A 23960-nucleotide genomic window follows, 5' to 3' on the forward strand; every position below is an offset into this window, starting at 1 on the left:
CAAGGCGCTGCTTCTCTAGCCCGCGCGGTCCTCCCACGTCTCTTTGGTCCGGAAAGGGGTTGGGGTCCGATCGTGGGGAGAGGACGGGGTGGGGCGCGGTGCGCCCGGGCTCCGCCTCCCGCGCCTCCTCCGCCTCCCGCCCCTCCTTCGCCTCCTCCCTTTCCCCCGACTCGCCCCTGGGGAGGGGTGGGTGGGTGGGGATTCTGGGCGGGTGGCGGAGTCACTGTCGCTTCAGCCGGGCTGTGGAGAGGACGGACGCGCCTGGTGCCCCGGGGAGGGGTGCCACCAGGGTAGGAGGAGGAGGTGGAGAGGAAGAGACGCCCTCTCTCCTTGAGCCCTCTCGAGATTCTGACCCCAGGGGCGAGGAGACTGATAAGTTCCTCCACTCCCCTGCCTGAAGAGGCCGCGACCCTGGAGGGACCCGAGCCCACCGCACCAGGGGCTCCAGCACCGCCCCAGTGGCCTGGAGCAACAGCCTCAGGGACCACTGCAAGATTTCCAGTTGCCTAGACAACGAGCCGGGGTCAGAGCAACAACCCTTCCAGCCACCTGCCTCAACTGCTGGCTCAGACACCAGTCCCAGCCCGGTACATCCAGCCCAGGTGACATGCCGGTGCTCTCCACCCCCCGGTGCTCGCGGGTGACCACGCTGAAGCGCACAGCTGTGGTCCTGGCCCTCACGGCCTATGGAGCCCACAAAATCTACCCCCTGGTGCGGCAGTGCCTGGCTCCAGCCAGAGGCCCTCAAGTGCCTGCAGGACAGTCCACGCAGGAGGCCTCCGGGGCCACTTCGGCCACAGGGGCCAAGGCCGGTGTGAACCGTGTGTTCTTGCAGCGACTCTTGTGGCTCCTGCGGCTACTCTTCCCCAGGATCCTGTGCCGGGAGACGGGGCTTCTTGCGCTGCACTCAGCCGCCCTGGTGAGCCGGACTTTCCTATCAGTATATGTGGCCCGCCTGGACGGTCGGCTGGCCCGCTGCATCGTGCGCAAGGACCCGCACGCCTTTGGCTGGCAGCTCCTGCAGTGGATCCTCATCGCCCTCCCAGCCACCTTCATCAACAGTGCCATCCGCTACCTGGAGGGCCAGCTGGCCCTGTCTTTCCGAAGCCGTCTAGTGGCCCATGCCTACAGCCTCTACTTCTCCCAGCAGACCTACTACCGAGTCAGCAATATGGATGGGCGGCTTCGCAACCCTGACCAGTCCCTGACAGAGGATGTGGTGACCTTTGCTGCCTCTGTGGCCCACCTGTACTCCAACCTGACCAAGCCACTCCTGGATGTGGCTGTGACCGCCTACACCCTGCTTCAAACGGCTCGCTCCCGTGGGGCCGGCACGGCCTGGCCCTCGGCCATTGCTGGCCTCGTGGTGTTTCTCACAGCTAACGTGCTGCGAGCCTTCTCGCCCAAGTTTGGGGAGCTGGTGGCAGAGGAGGCGCGGAGGAAGGGGGAGCTGCGCTACATGCACTCTCGCGTGGTGGCCAACTCAGAGGAGATCGCCTTCTATGGGGGCCATGAGGTGGGGCAGGTTGGGGTGCTGAGCATGGAGGAAAGCATGTGGCTGGGAGGCCCAGGGGCAGGCAACTGTGAGTGGTGGGGAAAGCCAGGGCTGGCTAGAGTTGATGCCAGAGGTGTGGGCAGACCACAGGAGAGGGAGACTGGGATGATGACCAGGGCTTGGGACAGCCCAGATTTAGGCACAGAAATGGAGAAGCAGGAAGGCTGGGTGGGGACTGCCCTGGGCCGGCTGCCTGGCCACTTCTGCTTCCTCTCCTCAGTGAGGCTGTCCTGGTCTTGGAGCTGCTTGGGGCTGCGGATCCTAGCGGTTTGAGATGCTAGAGCTCCTGGCTCGGCCCATTCCTGCAGTCAGCTGGAAGGAGGCTCCTGCTGTCTGGGATCAGGGACGGTGGAACGTAGCCTGTTGCCCGGCCCCTCCTGGGCCCCAGGGCCCTTTGAAGGCCAGCGTCCAGCTAAGCTGGCCAGCCAGGCAGGCAGGCATTACGGGCATGACTCAGCCCAAGCGGAGTTTAACAAGCAGCACCCAGCGCGGCGGCCTCAGCAGTGGCCGCGCTTCTCCGCCTGAGCTCAAGGGCCAGCCGGGCTGCAGGCTCAGCCGCCTCCCTGAGGCCCTGAGGCAGGGATGCAGGGCCCAGGCCGCCACCTCAGCGAGACGTACTTCCTGCCCGCCCAGTGGCCACCCAGCCCCTGGCGTGGCCGACCTTCCGCCTGTGTCCCAGGGCTCAGCTCCCCAGTGGGCCGGGGCAGGGATAGGGGCAGGGTCGGCCAGGGAGCTGGGCGCTGGGAAAGGTTACTGCCGGCCAATGCTCCCTTTATCTCGCCTCAGCCCCTCCCCTTCCTCGTGCCTGGGGTTTGCAGCTGCCTCCGGGCCCTGCTCTCCTGCTCCCCTGCTCTCTGCAACTCTGGTTTCGGTTCCGAGTACGGGGGGAGGGTGTGCAATGACATCCACCTCCTGAAGGCCTATGTGTCTGTCCCTGGGTCAGGTGGCCTCTTGCCCCTGGGCCTTGTCTCACTGGCTGTGCATCGGACTCCAGATTAGGAGAAAAGCGCCTACTCTGCAGCCTCAACCCCCTCCCGTCCTCTTCGCGCACGCGGGCTGCAGGGCCTTGGCAGGCAGCCGTGGCCTTGGGTGAGGCGCTTGGCACATTACCCGCAGCTACATTGTCAGCCCCAGCTGGCACTCCTGCCAGCTCCCAGCACGAGTCAGGATTGCCAGGGTGCTCAGAGGAGGCGTGCTCACTTCAGGAACAGGAGATTGGGCTTGAGGCAGAACCACAGGAAGGATGCAGAGGACCTACCTATATGGTGAGGGCAAAAGAGAGATCACTGGCTCTTTGAAGGACTTCCTCTGGGCTAGCTCAGGAAGTAGCATGTTGGCCAGAGGGTTCAATGGGGGGGCTTGGGAGGGCAGTATGCGTTCTCAATCTGTCTCTTTAGGCCTCTGCCAATGGGCCGGAGAGCAGCGTGGGATAACAGGCCCCCATGGGTGGGTTGATTTTCCTTATTGTGCAGGCATGTGGCTCATCCCAGTCCCACTGGCTGGTGTCCCAGTGGACACTGGCCCAGAACAGGTTAGGGCAGAGGTGCCTGACTGGCTTGTGGGCAGACAGCAGAGTATTCTGTTCTTATTGAGCTTTCAAAGAAGAGCGTTATTTAAACATAAATGCACCCACATATATACACACTGCAACCTCTTGTTGGCTTGAGAGCAAGATAAACTTTTCTTAAAAAAAAAAAAATATATATATATATATATATATTTTTTATTGATTTCAGGGAGAGGGAGAGATAGAAACATCAATGATGAGAATCATTGATCAGCCACCTCCTGCACACCCCACACTGGGCATCCAGCCCACCACCCGGGCATGTGCCCTGACCGGGAATTGAACCATGACCTCCTGGTTCATAGGTCAATGCTTAACCACTGGGCCACACTGGCCGGGCCGTAAACCTTTCTTAATAAGTCAGAAGCATCACTTACAAAATTCTGGTTCTCCTGATGGCTCTGCCAGAGTGGCCCAAATTCCACACCTCTTGCTACCTTCAGGTTGTGTGAGCTTGGGCAGGTCAGTGCCTCTCTGGGCTTCTGTAGTATTCTACTGTACAATGGAAATGAGAATACAGGTAGAGTAGCATGTGGTGAGAATCAAGTGGAGAGTCAAGTGCCAAAGCACTTGGCTAAGGAAATGGTGCCCAGGCTGGGCAGCTGTTGTCAGTCAGGGGTGGAAAGGCAGAGCTGGGATGCATGCTCCTGCACTGAGCCAAGAATCCATGACCCAGTGGCCCCCTTGCCGTGACCACTCCTGACCTCGCCAGCCTACCTGCCTACCTGGATGCTGCTGCCATGGGAGAGCCTCTTTCTCTCCCACTCCCTTTCCTGCTCTCTCTTCTCCAGGCCTAAGATGGCAGGTGGTGGCCAGTGCAGGAAGGGGGAGGGGAGGGGAGGGGAAGACGGGGAGGCCCACCTCACTGGAGTCCTCAGTTGGCCATCAGGGGGGCAGGCCTTTGGGGCTGGCTCAGGAGCATGCCCTCCAGGTTGCAGTGGGAAAATGAAGTGGAAGTTTCTCACCCGGAAGATCCCTGGGGAAGGTACCGTACTTTCCGGCGTATAAGACGACTGGGCGTATAATATTTTCCTGGGTTAAAAAGTCGTTTTATACACCGGAAAATACAGTATATTGGACTATATTGATGGGATTAGCTATAATGGATTAGATATATTGGACTACCGTATTTTCCGGCGTATAAGATGACTTTTTAACCCAGGAAAATCTTATACGCCCAGTCGTCTTATACGCCGGAAAATACGGTAGTAAGAGGCGGGGCCTAAGTAGACTGTTGAACCAAGTTCTTCAAAATGAAGTACTGCTTTCTGCGTAGTTCAGGTTAGTCCTCCAGCAGTTACCCAAAACTATCCTTGGCCCATGTCCAGAAGCTGCCCAGGGCAAAGAGAAGGGCATAGCGAGCTTCCCAACCAAATAGGTAGTGGAAAGAGGGAATCAGAATAAGCGTCTGCAGGTCAGGTCATGAATCCCTTCATCATCACTGTACCCCAGTGCCATGATGTTAGACAATCCCATACTGCCCTCCCCCTCCCCCGCCCTGAGTTTGAGACCTTTTGACGGTAAACGTGGCCCAGTCGTAACCCCCAGCTCTCAACCTTTTCCTGGCCATCAGATGACATGGCACAGGTGTACTTGAAGATTGGGACCTCTTGCTATTGTCCCCATGTTAGCTACCATGAGGCCTCTCAGGCTCTCTCTGTCACCCCCGCCCTGGCAGGTGGAGCTGGCCCTGCTGCAGCACTCCTACAAGGCCCTGGCTTCGCAGATCAACCTCATCCTGCTAGAGCGCCTGTGGTATGTCATGCTGGAGCAGTTCCTCATGAAGTATGTGTGGAGCGCCTCAGGCCTGCTCATGGTAGCAGTCCCCATAATCACCGCCACTGGCTACTCAGAGTCAGGTGAGAGTCGGCACTCCCAGGGGGTTGGGGCAGGGCCCAATGCTCAGCCGGTCCATCTGCTCTTGAGGCCTGGCTTCCTGGCAACCATTCTCCCTTGCTGCCTTCCCCCTGTGAGTCTCCCCTTTACAGCATCTCCCACTTCTTGGTACTGCTCAGCTGAGCACGGGGACTGACCCCTCACCAGGTGCAATACCCTCAGCCAGCTGTGCCTACCCTCAGCCCAACTGTGACCGGAAGGTGGGAGAATGGGGAAGTACCTTGAGCGAGCCCCTTCCTCCCTGGGCCTTGACTTTCCCAGGCCTCAAACAACTCTGGCAGGTTTCAGAGGCTAACCTCTGCCCTAAGGCCTGGGGGGATTGGGAAGACTGTTCTGCCTGTTACTTTAGCAACCGGATTATCAGGATTCTGGGTTTGTTCCTCTCCTGGTTTGCAACATATTCCTTCTATTTGCAGTCTTTTCAGGTTGCCCTTTCAATGGTTAACTTCTGTGCAAACGAAAAACAGTCTAGGTCAGCGATTTTCAACTGGTGTGCCGCGGCACACTGGTATGCCGCAAGATTTTTTAAAACATGCAATACCTGACCATTTAGTCAGGGACACTGAACTCATTTCCCTTAGGTTGTCAAATAAAAAAAAATAACAACAGCCAACACAACAATAGCCGTCCAGTGTGGATCAAAATTATATCTATGTTTTTTGTCAGATTGGCAAAAAACATAGTATATTTTTGGTGTGCCGCAGAATTTTAGTAATTAATGTGTGCCATGAGATGAGAAAGGTTGAAAATAGCTGGACTAGGTTAATCCGATAGCTCCTCCTCTTCCTGGACCTTAGAACACTAACACAAGGATCAGCCCCACTGACGTGTTATAGTCCAGTGTCACAGTTGCATTCCTGTGTAGGGTTTTTGGTGGGGTTTTTTTGGTTTTGGTTTTAGATTTTTTTAATATATATTTTTATTGATTTCAGAGAGGAAGTGAGAAGAGAGAGACAGAAATATCAATGATGAGAGAGAATCATTTGATCGGCTGCCTCCTGCATGTCCCACACTTGGGATTGAGCCTGCAACCCAGGCATGTGCCCTGACCAGGAATCGAACCGCGACCTCCTGGTTCATAGGTCGACGCTCAACCACTGAGCCACGCCAGCTCATTCAAGTGTTTTTTTACTTGGCTATTGCTATTGTGCTGATGCATGTCTAAATTCATCACCATGTTTACCGAATTCTCTGCTCACCAGTCCTTTCCCACAGCCTAGTCACCTTCCTCCAGATAGACATCTTTCAGAAGTTCTTTCTGTAAAGCTTTCATGAGGGACACTTCACAATTATTTTGTTGTCTGGAAATGTCTTTATTTTACCCTTTCCCCCACACTAAAGATTAGCTGGGTGTGGGAGCCCAGGAGGATAGTTATTTGCTCTCAGCCACTGACAATATTCCATTGTCTCTGCTGGAAAATCTGTTATCATTTTAACTCCCCACGCAGCCTGCATTGTCTCTCTGGTTGCTTTTAGATTTACTTTCTCTGCTAGTCTGCTGTTTCGCTTGGAAGTGTTACCCTGTGGTTTTCTATTTATCCTGCCTTCGAATATTCAGATTTTTTAATTGGTCAGGAAAATTCTCAGCTGTTACCTTTTCAAATATTGACCTGTTCCTTCTGAACTCCTGCTGGACGTCCTCCCTCCTCTGTGGTTCTTACACTCTCACTATTTCCCATCTAGAACTACCTGTGCTGAATCCTGGGAGATTTCTTCAGATCTTCTCACTCACTCGCCAATTTTCTGTTCAGCCAAGTCTCATTTGAACTTTTTTTTATTTTTAATTTTTTTTTATTGATTTCAGAGAGAGGAAGAGAGAGGGAGAGAGAGATAGAAACATCAATGATGAGAATCATTGATTGGCTGCCTCCTGCATGCCCCACACGGGCATGTGCCCTGACCAGGAATTGAACCTTGACCTCCTGGTTCATAGGTAGATGCTCAACTACTGAGCCACGCTGGCTGGGCTAATTTGAATTTTTAAAAACTTTTAGTGACTACTTCTATCAAGTTCTACTTGATTCTCTTTCAAATAGAAATTTGAAAAGAGAAATTTTCATTTTCAAATAGAAATTTCAAATTGTTTTGGCAAGTGTCTGATTTTCTCATCTTTTGACTGCTCCTTTTATGCTATATATCATATTAATGATACACAATCACTATCCTGCTATTGGGTTATCTGAATTCTTGGGAGTATAAGCCAGCTTGATCTTTCACCTGCCAGTCTTCACTCATGGTAGATTCTTTCCGTGAGTTAGTTTGTTTTTCTTTTTTTAAAATATTTTTTATTAATTTCAGAGAGAGGGAGAGAGAGATAGAAACATCGATGAATCAGCTGCCTCCTGCAGGCCCCTACTGGGGAATTGAGCCCGCAATTCAGGCATGTGCCCTGATCAGGAATCTAACTGGAAACCTGGTGCATAGGACAACGCTTAAGCAACTGAGCCACCCCTTCTGGATTTGTTTTTCATCCTCACCCGAGGATATGTTTTTACTGATTTTGAGAGAGAGAAAGAAAGAGAGAAACATCGAAGTGAGAAACATTGATTGGTTGACTCCCGTACGCACCCCAAGTGAAGATCAAACCCACAACCTAGGTATGTGCCCTAATGAGGAATCAAACACACAACCTTTTTGGTGTATGGGAGGATGCTCCAACCAACTGAGCCACCTGGCCAGGGCTCCTTGTGATTTTTGCCACAAGACTTTCCTGGGAACCCTATCTGGCCTAACAGGAGGGTACAATTCCCCCAGTGCATATTGGCTTTTGTTTTGGCAAAGCACTCTTGGTAATTAACCACTTGGAGGCCATTTTCATAGTCACCTCTCCGTTTGGGGAGGAGGAGTTCCTGAATTTGGCGGTAGTATTCATTTGAACCCCAGACACATAATTACCAATTCTTAGAGGTGACCTTTTGTTCCCTGCACCTAGAGCTCTGGCTACATGACCTATCTTCTCAGTCTCGAGAGATTTCACTGATGTACCTGGCTGCTGGCTTCTCTGTGGGCTCCTGGGAATTTGCCTTGCTTTTCTACCAGCGTAGCACTGTTTTCTTTTTATTGATTGATTGATTGATTGATTTAGAGAAAGAGGGAGGTGTTGTTCCACCTATTCCTGCATTCATTGGTTGATTCTTGTATGTGCCCTGACCAGGAATGAAACTGCAACCTTGGTGAATGGGGACAACCCTCTAAACCAACTGAGCTACCCGGCCTGAGCTATAGCACAGCTCTGCTTTCAAAGGCGTTCTAGTTAATGCAGTTTGGTAGTAAGGGTTTTCAGTTATGTAGAGAAAGAGCCTAACTTGTTTCAGAAGTCTCTCTCATTCTCTCCCTATTGGCAGCTCTGCCTTGGGGCCTCCCGTGTGTACCCTCAGCTGTCTGTCCCTCTCTGGGTGACCCCAAGAGAAAGGATCTAATTGGAGGGGGGTAGTTACTTGCCACCAATGGGCCTCTGTTAAGAGTGGCCCTGATTTTTTTTTTTTTTTGAGCAATCAAGTGAAGCTTTATTAAAACATTTTCACTGGAAGTTAAAACAAATGGGAGCAATGAAATATTAGCTCTGCCATTAGCTATTCAAAATAATTGAGGAGAACATATTTGGATGTAATGGGAAAGTAAGCATTAGGAAGAGTGGCAGGCATTAAAAATAATAGAAATCAGCAATTCTTGTATAAAGACATCAGGTGGGAACTATGGCCCTGGGCAGGTCGAGTTCCGCTGTGCTTCTTAGAGACACTGCTGGAAAGAGGGTGAATGCCAGTAGCCACTGCTGCCACCATTTCTGTTACTGGGCAGTCTCATCCAACCCTGGCTGTGAGAACTCTGAGGGCACGTGACCGGAAGTGCCAAGGCAGGCCTACGGAGCATGTGACCCCAGAGCTTGGGCGCCATGACACCTTCCCTAGTTCCCTCCCTCCCCCACCGGTTCCCACCTATTTCATTTCCTCTTACCGGCTTCAAGCTGTGAAGGGTTTTGGTGGGCACTTTGTCTTCCAAAAGTGGCCCTGGCTTAGGCACAGGTGCCAGAGCCAGTCAGCATGCCTGGTCCAGAACATGGGGAGAAACTCATGAGGAAACAGACCTATGGTTTCAGGAAGCACCTGCAGCCACTTCCCTCTGCACCTGGCATTGGGCACAGCTCGGCCTGCATAGCACCTGAGGCCTCTCCCTCCCCTGAAGCCCTAGGACTTTTTGGATCCTCTGCTATGTCAGACTTCACAGTGATTTAAGAAGCATGAGCTCCTGTCCCCAGCCTCTTAGCTTTTATAGTCAGTTGCCTGTGAAAATGCGCAATTCTCCTGTCTCCCTCATTCCACTTCTGTCTCACTAGACTCCTTGCTATTGCCCCCAAACCCCAGGCAGGCTTTTGCCTCGGGGTTTTGCAGATGCTTCTCCCTCTGCCAGGAATGCGCTTTCCTCTGATGTCCTGCCCTCCTACTAGCAGACTTTTGCTCACGGGCACCCTCTAGATGAGGCCTGCCCTGCCTATGACCCTGCCTCTCTCTTCTCCTTCACCACCTCCCTGTTCTCCCAAGCACTGAACACCCTATCTCTTTCACTTCTCTGGTTTATAGTTTCTCTGCCCTTTTATTTATTTATTTATTTATTTATTTATTTATTTATTTCAAATACATTTTTTTTTATTGATTTTTTTTACAGAGAGGAAGGGAGAGGAACAGAGAGTTAGAAACATCGATGGGCCGAAACCGGTTTGGCTCAGTGGATAGAGCGTCGGTCTGCGGACTGAAAGGTCCCAGGTTCGATTCCGGTCAAGGGCATGTACATTGGTTGCGGGCACATCCCCAATAGGGGGCGTGCAGGAGGCAGCTGGTCGATGTTTCTCTCTCATCGATGTTTCTAGCTCTCTATCCCTCTCCCTTCTTCTCTGTGAAAAAGCAATAAAATATATTTAAAAAAAAAAGAAACATCGATGGGAGAGAAACATCGATCAGCTGCCTCCTGTACACTCCCTACTGGGGATGTGCCCGCAACCAACGTACATGCCCGCAGGCCGATGCTCTATCCACTGAGCCAAACCAGGGTTAGGGCCTTTTATTTATTTTTTATTTAGTGTAGGAGGGGTTTTTTAAAATATATTTTTATTGATTTCAGAGAGGAAGGGAGAGGGAGAGAGAAAATGAAACATCAATGATGAGAGAGAATCAGTGATCGGCTGCCTCCTGCAGGCTCCACAATGGGGATCGAGCCCGCAGCCGGGGCATGTGCCCTGACAGGGAATCGAACCGTGAGCTCCTGGTTCATAGGTCAGCGCTCAGCAACTGAGCCACACCAGACCCCCTCTGCCCCTTTAGACTGGGAGGTCAATGAGGGCAGGGATTTTTTTTTTTTTCAGCTGTGACTCCAGACAGGATCCAAAGAGGAGTTTTGCCATCTCTTCTCTGGGTTTTATGGAGACTTGCTTTATTTACCCTTCTGTGTTAGCCTCTTAAGGCACTCAGTCAACCTTAAAAGGGCACAGGAAAGGGCGAGGGCAGGGATTTTTGTCTGTTTTGTCCCTGCTCCAGGTGATTCAAGGAGGCTCGGAGCACTGGGGGCCAGTGGGAGGATGCAGGCATTTATCAACTGAGGAATATGTAGATGCCTTTATCCTACTTGCCTCCTGGCCCTGCCAAGCTGGAGGGCCCAGGGGCGGAGCAGCCTCACCAGGAAAGGCTGCTGGGTGTCCCGTTGTGGGGCCTTGGTCTTAGCTGCCTTAGGGCAGTTTATTCTGTCTCCAGGGAGGTGCCAGCTGTGGCCAGGATGCCCAGGCACCTGCCGACCCTTTCACTTTATGCGTAGTCACTGTGTAGCTCTCAGGACATCCTGGGAGGAGGGCTTGTGTTCCTCTTCCTGTTAGGGGCTGTGTCCCTGGGGACACAGTGGGAAGGAGGCTCATAACCTTAGACTGTCACAATTCATGACCCGCTCCCCTGTCCAGTTCCCTGGATTCTTGGGCCAGGCCCCAGAAGGTGGTGTGAGGCTCTCTAGCCAGCCATCGCGTCCCCTTTCTACCGCACCCTGCACCCTCGCTGCTCTGAAGGCCATCTGCCCTGAGACAACTTCCTGCCCCACCCATCACTGTATCCCTGAGGCTTCTCTCTCTGATCCCTCCTAAGCCCCGGGATACAATCCTTCCCACTACTTCGGCCTCAGGAGCCCCGGCTTCCCCTGGATAGCCCCAGTGGGTACTGCTCACCCACCCACACCCAGTACCCTCAGAATCAGCATGCCATTGCTCCTCGCCGACATTTCTAGAACATTCCTTATATAAAAGCCCTGCCCCTTTGGGTTTTCCAAGGGTCAAGGAAGTCAAGGCCACTGACAAGAGAGGGTTGAAGTGAGCAACCATGGGGCCTAGATGGAGACAGCAAAGCAAGTCAAGACAGGAGCAGGCTTCAGGGAGAAGTCGGGGCATGTAGGATAGCCGGTTCTCATGGAGGCCACAGGGGGAGGTGAGGGAGAAATGGGGGCAGTAGTGGGCATCCAAAAGGGGATAGTCATGCACAGGAGGCTTGGGGGTGCAACAGCTCTGGGCATTAGGGGACAAGGTGCAGATGTGGCCTCAGAGGGGCTGCTGTGAATAGGGCAAGGACAGTCTAGGGAGAAGGAGCTGGGCGTGGCAAGAATGAAAGCCAAATGCCTAATGGCTCATTTTTTAAGTCTACGTTATTGAGATGTAATTAACATGCCATACACTTCAGCCTTTTAAAGGATTCAACTCGGTGGGTTTTATTTAGTTAGTTTTTATGGATTTTAGAGGGGAGAGAGAGAGAGAGAGAGAGAGAGAGAGAGAGAGAGAGAGAGAGAGAGAGAGAGAGAAATGTGGGAAAGATATCGATCGGTTGCTTCTCCCACATTCCCACATGCCCGGACCAGGGATCAAAGCCGCAGCCTAGGTATGTGCCCTGACCTGGAATTCAACCCATGACCTTTCAGTGCACGGGATGACGCTCCAACCAACAGCCACACCCTCCAGGGCAGTGGTTTTGAACATATTCACATAGTTGTGTAACCATCACCAGCATCTAAGGACAGAACATTGTCGTCACCCAAGAAAGAAAACCTGGGCCCATTAGCAGTCACTCCCCACCCCACCCCCAGCGCCTGGCACCCACTAATCTTTGCCTCACTATGGGCTTGCCTCTTATGGACACCTCATATAAATGGAATCTCACAATAGGAAGCCTTGTGTGGCTGGCTTCTTTCACCCAGCAGAACGTTCTCAAGGTTCGTCCACGTTGTAGGATGAATCAGTGCTTCCTTCCTTTTAGGAATAATATTCCATTGTATTCGTGTACCACAGTTTCTTTATTCATTCATTGATGGGCATTGGTATTGTTTCCACTTTTTGGTTGGTATGAAAATGGTACTATGATCATCTGTGTGCAAGTTTCTGCGTGGACATCTATTTTTGCTTTGCCCGGATATATACCTGGGAGTGAAATTGCTGGGTCATCTGGTAACTCTCTGTTTAACTTCTTGAGAAACTGCCAAACTGGTTTCCACAGCGGCTGTACCATTTTACATCCCCGCCAGCAGTATATGAGGGGTCCAATTTCTCCACTTCCTCGCCAACACTTGTTATCTCTTTAATTATAATCCTCCTAGTAGGTGTGAAGTGGTATCTCATTGTGGTTTTCATTTGCATTTCCCTGATGACTAATAATGTTGAGCATCTTTTCATGAGTTTATTGGCCATTTGTATATCTTAGACATACAATAGAAATGTCTAGTAAGATATGTTGCCCATTGTTTAATTGGCTTATTTATCTCTTTGTTGTTGAATTGAAAAAGTTCTTTATATATTCCGGATACTAGATCCTTCTAAGATTATAATTTGCAAATATTTTCTCCCAGTCTGTAAGTTGTTTTTTCACTTTTTTAATGATTTCTTTTGGTGCCCCAAAGTTTTAAATTTTGGTAAAGATCATTTACGTGTTTCTATTTTATTGCTTGGACATTTGATATCATATTTAAGGAGCCATACCTAATCTGAGGTCACGAAGACTTACCCCTGCCTTCTCCTAAGAGTTTTGTAGTCTCAGCTCTTACATGCATATCAGTGCTCCCCTTTGAGTTAGTTTTGGTGTGAGACAGGGGCGTCATTCTTTTTTTTTTTTTAATATATTTTATTTATTTTTTTAAAAATATATTTTATTGATTTTTTACAGAGAGGAAGGGAGAGGGATAGAGAGTTAGAAACATCGATGAGAGAGAAACATTGACCAGCTGCCTCCTGCACACCCCCCACTGGGGATATGCCCGCAACCAAGGTACATGCCCTTGGCCAGAATCGAATCTGGAATCTTTCAGTCCGCAGGCCGACGCTCTATCCACTGAGCCAAACCGGTTAGGGCAGGGGCGTCATTCTTTTGCATGTGGATACCTATTCATCCCACCACCATTTGCTGGATAGACTCATCTTTCCCCCAGTGGGTCCATTTTAATCTCCCACTGTCCCCGCCTCTCCCCTCTGCTCTGCTCCACAGATTCAGAAGCCGTGAAGAAGGCAGCCTTGGCGATGAAGGAAGAAGAGCTGGTGAGCGAACGCACAGAAGCCTTCACCATTGCCCGAAACCTCCTTACAGCTGCTGCGGATGCCATTGAGCGGATCATGTCATCCTACAAGGAGGTACCCCACCCCCGCGAGTCCGCCCCTACCATGCCCTCCATCCCACCCCCCCAGATGGCAGCGGCTGAGCCAGGGTCCCCCTTCCTTCCCGCAGGTGACAGAGCTGGCCGGCTACACGGCCCGGGTACATGAGATGTTCCAAGTATTTGAAGATGTCCAGCACTGCCGTTTCAAGAGGCCTGGGGAGCCAGAGGATGCACAGGCAGGGGCCGGGGCTGTGGTCAGGTCTGGTGTCCGCGTGGAAGGTCCCCTGCAGATCCGAGGTAAGGGCGCCCTCCCTAGAGAGGCCCACTGGTCCCTGCCCTCCCAGCACTGGCACCTCCCAGTGCCACCCAGAAGGCGGGCTCTTTAAGTTGTGCCCCCGAGGAGGGCTTCTTGGGCCAGTTGTGGCTCTCACTGCCCGGTCCCTTCCAGGTGCCCTGACTGGGATTTCTCTTTGCAAAAGAGGGGACGTGGTCCTCGAGTGGAGGGAGTCCCTTGCCCATACAGGCAGCAGGAGAAAGTTCAAGCCTACAGTAGAGTTCAGGATGCTGTGGAAGAGGGGTGCAGTGTCTGAGCCACCACTGAGGTGGTGCCAGGAAGGGGACAGAGCAGGAGTTCCAGAGGCCATAGAAACGGCTTGTCCGCTCCCCACACAGAGCACAGCATCAGACATTGTCGGGGGCGCAGGGGCTCTGCTTGTAGGCAGACCCGCTGTACTCCCAAGGGGCCTTGTACCACATACTGGCATGCTGTTGGGGGTGGGGGTGGGGTATGTGGAACTTACCAGAAGGCAAAGGGAGTGCTACTGCACCCTAGCTTCCTTTTTTGTGCTCTCTCTCCAGGCCAAGTAGTGGATGTGGAGCAGGGCATTGTTTGTGACAACATCCCCATCATCACACCCACGGGAGAGGTGGTGGTGGCCAGCCTGAACATCAGGGTAAGTTGAGTGGGCTGGGCTGAACCATGAGGCCTGGCCTTCTGCATCTACAAGCCCCAGCCCTTGGCATCCAGCCTGGCTACCTGCCTGTGTTGTCAACAGCCGTTGTCCCAAGATCTACGTGGCAGGCGAGCAAAGGTCAAGGTAGAAAACCAACGTGTCTCTGCCTGTTAGCTGTGGGGCAATGGAGACAGAACTGATAAAAGACACTCGAGATTACTAGGATCAGCCAAGAGTCACCTGAAGGTTCCTGGCCTTATCGGAGCCAGCCCCACCCCCACCCCATCCCAGTTCCACAGAAGCCTAGGACTTAGGGACTCTGGTTTAATTCCATTCCAACTGTGGTGAAAGAGATTGCCCTCCACTGACCTGGGCTTGGGGTCCCACCCATCTGCTTCAAGAAGCCCCCAGTGCAGGTGTGTAATGCTGGATGCAGCCTGACCCCCCATCTGTGGAAAGGAAGCCCTGGTGGCTGACATCCACTAGTCAACTGTGTCCCCAACCAGGACTTTGGTTGGGGAATGATGGAATGAAGGCTAAACCTATGGGGCAGACAGAGAAAGAAGCGAGAGGGAGTCATTTGTTCATTCATTTATTTATTCATTCAACCAGTATTTTCTGAGCTCCAGAAGGGGCACTGGAAACCAGAGGTAGATCAGGGAGGCCCCTGCCCTCTGGGAGGCCCCACTCTGGGGGCCCTAAAATGTTACAAAGATCCCCAGTTAGACAGCTGCTCAGGGTCTAGCAGGGGCTATAGGAAGGGTAGTCACCATCCCGTGGGAAGAGCAGAGGTCAGATGAAGCTTCATCCAGGAGCTTCCAGGCAGGTGGACAGCGTGGTGAAGAAGGCCTCTCCAAAAGAACAGGCAGGGAAAATGCAGTGGAGTGGGGGGAGTGAGAAACAGGTTCAGCAGGAGCCATGGTTGGGCACGGAGTATGTGGAAGATTTGAGTGGAAGGGCGGTGCCTGGGGCTCCTTTCTTTGATCTGCTGAGAGGAGCCCTGAGAGCCAGTTGGAGGCTGGGAACATGTTACAACCACAAGCAGCACAGGACAGTGGTATGATCTCCCCATTGCCCGCAGCAGTGGTCACTCTTGGCCGGTTTATCCAAGGTGAATGGTTTCCATGCGGGCCCTGTGGAAGCCCAACTAGACAAAGATCAGAAGCCCTAGTGAGCAGGGACTCAGCTAGGTAGGAAGCAAGGCCATGCAAGGAGGGGGTGACTAGGGTGGAAGAGCAAGGGTGGGGGGCTGAGCAAGAGCTCTGATCTGGCAGAGCTGGTGGTAGAGCTGGGCTCTGGGGCTGGGAGATATTGGGAAAGGGGAGCAGTTCTCAGCCAGATACTGGGGTGAGAAGGACAGCAGGAGAGATTCAGAGAAGGAAACGGAGCCCTCACACATCTGGAAGGAGGGAGGCCCAGGCCCCACCCGAGGGAGTTTATGGTCTAACACAGGACCACAAAGTGAGGGGCTCAAACAATGGAAGTGGAATCTCTCCCAGTTTTGGAGCCTGGAAGTCCAGACCAAGATGTGTCCTGAGAGCAGTGAGGGAGAATCTGTTCCAGGCCATCCCAGCACCTGGTGTTTGCTGACCACCATTGGTGTTCCTTGGCTTCGCTTTAATCTCAGCCTCTATCTTCACATGGTGTTCTCCCTGTGTTTGTGGCTATGTGGCCAAATCCCCCCTTTTTATAAATAAGGACACCAGTCACATTGGATTAGAGGTCAACATACTCCAGGATGACCTCATCAAAATTGAGCTAATTACAACTGCAAAAGCTATTTCCAAATAAGGTCACATTCTTAGGTCCTCCAACCCATGAATTTGGGGGGACACAGTTCAACCCCCATGCAGACCGAGGTAAGCCAGGGAAGGCCTCACATGAGCCACACTCAGATTGTCCAAGGACTTCGGAAGCCGGTAGGTGGCCCGAGGACAGCAGTCTTCCTGCCCTCTGACCCCTCCTTCCCAAACACCTACCTCCCCGCAGCTCCACTGGCCTTTTTTCACCAGCCAGTGAGCATCATGTGATTGGCCAATTGGGGAGCCTGAGGCCCTTGACGCTGAGCCTGGGGGTTACAGTGGCATCTCTGTGGCTCCCTAGTATCCATGGGGGCAGTGAGAGGGCTTCATGGAGCAGCTAGAGTTTACTGTCCACCTAGAACTCCAAAGAAAGCACCTTACCTGCCCTGGCGGGTGTGGCACACCCTGGCCAGTGTGCACAATGGTTAGAGCATCTGCCCCGGGCACAGAAGAGTCACGGCTTCAATTTCCGGTCAAGAGCACATACCTGAGTTGCAGGTTTGATCCCAGGCCCCAGTCTGGGTGCATGCGGGAGGCAACCAATCAATGTGTCTCTTTGGCACCAATGTTTCTCTTCTTGTTCTTTCTCTCTCCCCCTCTCCCTACATACCATTCCCCCTCCCTCCCACTCTCTATAAAAAATTTTTTTTATTGATTTCAGAGAGGAAGGGAGAGGGAGAGAGAGATAGAAACATCAATGATAGAGAATCATTGAACCATTGATCCTGCACGCCCCCCACTGGGGATCCATCCCCCAACTCGGGCATGTGCCCTGACCAGGAATCCAACCATGACCTCCTGGCTCATAGGTCAACACTCAACCATTCAGCCACACTGGTTGGGCCCCCAGGCAGTTCTTAAAGAGAAAATTCTGCTGGGGAAGCAAAAACACTTGGATTCCTGGTGAAGTGGGATGGGGGTGCTATTGACTTTCTGGGGCTTGCTCCCATTCATATGGCTGTGGCAGAATAGGCCCTCCTCCTGTTGGCCCCATATTCGGTGGTGTGTGTTAGGGCCTTAAAGGGACAGGCTGGGGTCCAAAACAGGCATTCGATTAGGGCTCTGGATGCTGGACCGGGAGGGCCTACCCAGTGTGCACCTGGGTACAGGTAGCTGTCAAGGGCTGTCAGTAAGGCCAAAGGTGAGAGGAGAAAGGGCCACACCCCCTGGCCACACCTCCTCTCAGTACTAGGAGTGAGCCATGCACACTGGCACTGCCTCCACAGGTGGAAGATGGCATGCACCTGCTCATCACAGGCCCCAATGGCTGCGGCAAGAGTTCTCTATTCCGGATCCTTGGTGGGCTCTGGCCCACCTATGGAGGCGTGCTCTACAAGCCCCCGCCCCAGCGCATGTTCTACATCCCCCAGAGGTGAGTGGCGCAGGGAGAGGGAGGGAGCCAGGCCCCCGGCTGTGCCCATTTCCCCTTCCCACCTGTGGAACTGACACCACGGAGATGGTAGAGCTTGGGGCCTCGGGAGAGGACAGCAAGATGCTGTCTCCAGAATCAGAGGGACTATGGAGCCTTCGCTTGCCGCCTACCATGCCCCCTCACCTGGTGACTTGACAGCTGTGGGGTGTGCATGCATGAGGGTGCACACTGCAGGAGGGGCGTGTCTGTGTTCATGTACATGTGTGTGCTATGTCAGTGCTTGCACACATGTCTCTGCGTGCAGGGCGAGTGTGTGGTGTGCACGTGTGAGTGTGTAGGCCTGGTGTGCATAGGCGGGTATGAGCACAGCCTAGAGCACTTGTAGCGGGGTCTGTGGGCTTCAAGTTCTCCCCACCTCTGGCAGCCGGGGCTCATGGAGGAGCCCAAACAGACAGGGCGCGGGCAGGGCTGCCCGGCCCCTGGTGGACATGCAGCTTTCCCACAGGCCCTACATGTCCGTCGGCTCCTTGCGTGACCAGGTGATCTACCCAGACTCGGTGGAGGACATGCGCAGGAAGGGCTATTCAGAGCAGCACCTGGAAGCCATTCTGGACATCGTGCACCTGAACCACATCCTGCAGCGGGAAGGAGGTAGGGGGTGGGACATCCTCCTCTCAGCACCTAGGAGTGAGCCATCCAGCCAGCAACCTGCTACCACCCCAGCCCCTGCCTCCCTCATCCACGATGCCAGTGTGCTAAGTGCCCCAAGAGCCCCCCTAACAGGGAGGACTGACAGGAAGCGGGTGGCTCAGGCCAAGGGGGCGGGCATCCAGGTGGTGCCTGCCATCGGGTGAGATGCTCACAAGCTCGGGAGCTGAGGGGATAGGGGGGACAGAGAGCCCTCACAGGGAGCGAAGCCCTTGGAAGGCTTTAGGCAGGGAAGTTACAGGTCAGTGTCGCATTTCAGTAAGAGGACTGACCTCAGGTGTGGGGGCTGGGCAGGGCAGCCAGGGAGGAGCCCACACTGGCGTCTGCGCAGAGGGCCTGGAGGGTGGGAGGCAGGAGCAGAGGTGGAGGGGATATCCGGTTTTTGCCTTGACCCTGGGAGGCGCCATCCCCTGGGAAGGAGAGGAGGTTGGGACAGCCTGGTGGCAAGAGAAGGCATTGATCTGGGGCTTTCCCGGTTTGTTTGCGAATGCCTGTGAGGAGGAGAGGGCGGGACCCAGGGCGGGGCTGAGCTGACTTTCCTAGTGAAACCTGAGCCGCAGGGTTCCACTTCCTGCCTCTGCCTCTTAGGGGCAGCTTGACCTTGAGCAAAGACCTCACCTGAGCCTCTCTCCACCTGTAGAAAGGAGCAGGTACTAGTCCCTCCCTAAGCACCAGCGTCAAATGAAACCACTGCCAGGGTCACAACACCTGCATCGGAGGAGGGCTGCAGGTGGTGGAGTCCAGGTTGCCAGTCATGCGGAAGCTTCTTCATCCCCAGCTTCCTCCTGGCCTGGCTCAACCTCTTTTTGCTCCAGCCACCCTCCCCTTAGAAGTGTACCCCTCCTGTCCTCCAGGCACCCCTCTGTGCCTGGGGTCCTTGAGGCCGACCATCATACCCTATTAGCATTGAGTTCAGCTGTCAATAACAGAAACACACACACACACACACACACACACACACACACACACACAGTGGCTCAAGTCACTCACAAGTTTATCTTACTGTGACACAAAAGTCCTAAGGAAGGCAGGACACAGTTGGTGGGAGCAGCCCTGTTCTGTGTGGACCTTTGTTCCCAAAGTCACCAAGTCACCTCATGGTCCAAGATGGCTGTTCCTGCCATCACATCATATCCCAGGCCATAGGATGGAGGAAGTAGGGGGAAATGGTATATGCCATCTGTCTCTTTTTTTAAATATGTTTTTATTGCTTTTTAGAGAAAGAGGGAGAGAGAGAGAGAAACATCAATTGGTTGCCTCCTGCAACCAGACTGGGGATTGAGCCAGCAACCTGGGCAGGTGCCCTGACCGGGAATCAAACCGGTGACCTTTTGATGCACGGGACAACGCCCAACCAACTGAGCCATCTGTCTTTTTTTTTTTTTTAATGTATTTGTATTGGTTTTAGAGAGGAAGGGAGAGGGAGAAAGAGATAGAAACATCAATGATGAGAGAGAATCATTGATCGGCTGCCTCCTGCACGCCCTCCACACTGGGGATCTCGAGCCCGAAACCCAGGCATGTGCCCTGTCTGGGAATCGAACCTGGGACTCTTCAGTCCACAGGCTGACACTCTATCCACTGAGCCAAACCAGGTAGGGCGTGCCATCTGTCTTTTAAAGGAAGCTCCAGAAGCTAGAAGCTGCCACATGTGTAACACTGAAACCCCATTGGCCAGGACGCAATCACATATTCATATACAAGCTAGGGAGTATAGTCTTTTTGAGGGTACCATGCACTCTACCAAAACTTCTAGTTCTGTGGGGAGACAGAGTGGCAGGAGGTAAGGAGCCATTTCAGGCAGCTGCCTGAGCCTTACCGAGGGACTGGCACAAGGCAGCGATACAAAGGCCTGGTGCCTAGGGGTGAGAAGCCTTCTGGAGAGACCACGCCAGCCTTCCTGGGGCTGGCTCTTCATTTGGCACCCTGTTAGGTCCTGGATGAGTTTGCTGGGGCTACTGGAACAAAGCACCACAGACTGAGCAGCTTAAACAGCAGAAATATATTAGCCCCAGCTCTGGAAGGCTGAAGTCCAAGATCAATGTGTCATCAGGGTTGGCTCCTTCTGAGGGCTATAAGGGAACATCTGTCCCAGGCCTCTCTCCTTGGCTTGTAGACAACCATCTTCTCCCTCTGTCTCCTCACATCATCTTTTCTCTATTATATCTTTGTGTCCAAATTTCCCCTTTTTTATAAGGACACTTATTGTATTGGATCAGGGCCTACCCTAGGAACCTCACTTTAACTTGATCACCTCTGTAAAGACCTCCTTCTGAGGTCCTGGGGGTTAGGACTTCTTTTGGAGGGGATACAATTCTGGTCTCAACTTCTTTTTCACTATTAAAGTATCACCTACAGCCCAGGCGGTGTGGCTCAGAGGTTGAGTGTTGACCTATGAACCAGGAGGTCACAGTTCAATTCCCGGTCAGGGCACATGCCTGGGTTGCGGGCTCGATCCCCAGTGTGGGGCATGCGTGAGGCAGCCGATCCATGATTCTCTCTCATCATTGATGTTTCAGTCTCTCTCTCCCTCTCCCGTCTCTGAAACCAATAAAAAATATATATTTTTAAGGATCGCCTATAGACAGACAAGCACCCAGAGCACAAATAGTCAGCTGTTGACCTTCTCCAGAGTCATCTTCCACTGTCTCGTGTTCCCCAGCCCCGTCTCACCATGCCCACCACGCCCACCATGCCCAGTGGGCCTGGGCCCTTGTTGAATTGAACAGAGCCCCCTTGTCCCCTGCCTAGGTTGGGAGGCCGTGTGTGACTGGAAGGACGTTCTGTCAGGGGGCGAGAAGCAGAGGATCGGCATGGCCCGCATGTTCTACCATAAGTGAGTGGCTGCTCTCCAAGCCCGAGGCAGAGACTAAGCAGCGGCTCAGCATGCATGCTCCCTGGGGCCTCCTTAAGGGGGAAGGCAGTACTGTTAGGAGGCCCCAGCAGGAATTGGGCCCCAAGGGGTGGGGGGTGGGGGCCGGACCAGGTCACCAGCAATGGAGGGTCCACAGCCTCGCCCGCTCTGCCCCCACTCTCAAGGCCAAAGTATGCCCTCCTGGATGAATGCACCAGCGCTGTAAGCATCGACGTGGAAGGCAAGATCTTCCAAGCGGCCAAGGATGCAGGCATCGCTCTGCTTTCCATCACCCACCGCCCCTCCCTGTGGTAGGTGCCCTCCCTTCCTCCCTGGAGTCGACGGGAGGGAGCACCCTTCCTGAATTCTACACCCCCACTGCTTTGGGGGAGGAGGGGGGAGATGGTCCTGCCATCAGGGGAGCAGGGGACCTTCCACGCATCTCCTGCTGAGCAGCCTCTGCATCTCTATCCCTCTCCCTCTCCCGGCCCAGGAAGTACCACACACACTTGCTGCAGTTCGATGGCGAGGGCGGCTGGAAGTTCGAGAAGCTGGACTCAGCCGCCCGCCTAAGCTTGACTGAGGAGAAGCAGCGGCTTGAGCAGCAGCTGGCGGGCATCCCCAAGATGCAGCAGCGTCTTCAGGAGCTCTGCCAGATCCTGGGCCAGGGCTCCAGGGTCGTCCAGGGCGCTGCCACCTGACAGAGGACCGTGGCTCTGGGCCCTCAGCCCCTGCCCCTCCCCGAGCCCTCGGATCATATGAAGGAATCAGCAGTGCCTGCCTACCCACACCCCACACACACACACACACACCCAGCCCACCGCAGGCCCACCCTGCATGACTCTCCCTCTGCCCAGGCCTCCCTGCCACTGGCCTGGCTTGCCTAGATGACTGCCAGCGAAAGGGCGCGCCTGACCCTCATGCCCCTGCCCTCGGGCAAGGAGACCTGGAAGGTCCTACACTGCTGCCCTCCCCAACCGTGCCCCTCCCCTGCCCCACCATGAATGTGACCTGGGCAGGGTAGCTGAGTCCTCTCTTCTCTTTGGGGAGGAGGAGAGGGGCAGGAGGTACCCCAGCCCACACCACCAGGACAGCCCATACTGAGCCTCGGCATCTGTGGGGACTGCCCTCCAGAGACCGAGGTCCCCTCACGTCCTCCTTTTCAGTCCCTCGGAGACTCCATGGTCCACCCTTCTATTGCCACTGCCCAAGTGATTGCCACGGCTCCACTGGACACCCTTCCGTAGAAATGGCCAAATAGGACCCAGGGCCAGACGAGGGTCTCTGCTCCTTCTCCCCACCACTTGTCCCGAAGAGCTCTCGGGAGAAAGAATTGCACAACATTTCTCAGCAAGCGATAATAAGAATGTAGTCCCTGTCCCTCTCGGTCCCTACAAGCTAATTTATTGGATTCCTGTGTGTAGCCTTCTCGATTGCCAATGTGAGCACCCTGCTAGCAGGGGAGGCAGCCCGGGCTGCGGTCCTTCCACAAGGTGGCCCAGCCTCTGAGCCAGCCCCAGCCAGCCTGTCGCCCCACCAGCCTACACTGCCAGCTGCCACCAGGGGGGCCCAGGCCAGCCAGAGGGGGAGATGGACACTGTGCTAACATGCGTGTGGACACCAGTGTTCCCAGCTCAGTGCCAAAGAGGGGTCAGCCGGAGAAGCTGTCTCCACAAAGCTAACTCCTGCCCGAGAGGGAGACCCCACCGCTGCTGTGTGCCTTTCGGGGATGGAGGGGGGCTCAGCCCTCGGGCCAGGAAGCCTCCCTCAGTCCCTCAGTAAAAACCGCCCATGGAAATTGTGTCCTTGCCTCCTGTTCTCTTTGGCCTGGCGTGGGGGAGACACAGGGACGGGCAGCAGGGTGCCTGGAGGGAAGGAATAACCTCAGCCCCCACGCCACCTGAAGACACAGCTCAGCACATTCTGTGGCTGACATGCTGGGGGGGAGGCGGACTCATCAACAACATCTCACAAAAATATTGGCGGAGCCCAAATAGGACTCTGGACCCAGCGCTGGGGTGAGGAGAAGAGGACTGATGCCAGGTCCCTGCATGGGGACTTCCAGAGAGATCGTATGGGAGAAAGAGCTGCAAAGTGGGCTGGTTGGAGGAACACTAAGAGGAAGGGTCCTGACCCAGCCTGGCAAGGAGCGGCAGGGAAGACGTGCTTCTAGACCCTCTAGTAAGAGGGAACATTTTCAGCAGGATGCAAAACACATGGAGTTATGCTTAAAGTAGGCTGTGTGGAGGGTTGTTTGGAAAGAGGTACACCACTGTAAAAAGAATTCTATAAAAAGTTCTACCCAGCCAGCATGGCTCAATGGTTGAGCGTCGACCTATGAACCAGGAAGTCGTGGTTCCATTCCCAGTCAGGGCACATGCCTGGGTCACGGGCTCGATCCTCAGTGTGGGGCGTGCAGGAGGCAACAGCTGATCAATGATTCTCTCTCATCATTGATGTTTCTATCTCTCCCTCTCCCATCCTCTCTGAAATCAATAAAATATATACTAGAGGCCCGGTGCATGAAATTTGTGCACTGGGGAGGGGGGTCCCTCAGCCTGGCCTGCACCCTCTCGCCGTCTGGGACCCATTGGGGATCAGGCCTAAGCCGGCAGTAGTACCTCCCTCTCGCAATCTGGGATCCCTCACTCC

The 23960-nt window shown here is 53.7% G+C and overlaps 1 protein-coding gene across 1 annotated transcript; it reads left to right on the top strand.

The window, feature by feature from the left end:
• Positions 1-362: 362 nt before the first annotated feature.
• ABCD1 (ATP binding cassette subfamily D member 1) lies at positions 363-23644 on the top strand. The gene is made up of 10 exons (XM_079765317.1): positions 363-1516; positions 4801-4981; positions 13511-13653; positions 13748-13916; positions 14478-14572; positions 17601-17746; positions 18252-18397; positions 21206-21290; positions 21494-21619; positions 21802-23644. The coding sequence occupies exons 1-10, from the start codon at positions 608-610 to the stop codon at positions 22007-22009; spliced, it is 2208 nt and encodes a 735-aa protein (XP_079621443.1). The 5' UTR covers positions 363-607; the 3' UTR covers positions 22010-23644.
• Positions 23645-23960: the final 316 nt, after the last annotated feature.

The sequence above is a fragment of the Cnephaeus nilssonii genome (genome assembly GCF_951640355.1).
Source record: "Cnephaeus nilssonii genome assembly, chromosome: X".
In the NCBI taxonomy this organism is placed as follows: Eukaryota; Metazoa; Chordata; class Mammalia; order Chiroptera; family Vespertilionidae; genus Cnephaeus; species Cnephaeus nilssonii.

What these genes read in the sequence shown, in the direction of transcription:
- ABCD1 (XM_079765317.1), top strand. Translation starts at nt 608, where the DNA reads ATGCCGGTGCTCTCCACCCCCCGGTGCTCGCGGGTGACCACGCTGAAG. An exon ending in TGGCCAGCCTGAACATCAGG is followed by an intron (nt 14,573 to 17,600) that starts GTAAGTTGAGTG and finishes CTGCCTCCACAG; the next exon opens with GTGGAAGATGGCATGCACCT. An exon ending in ACCCACCGCCCCTCCCTGTG is followed by an intron (nt 21,620 to 21,801) that starts GTAGGTGCCCTC and finishes CTCCCGGCCCAG; the next exon opens with GAAGTACCACACACACTTGC.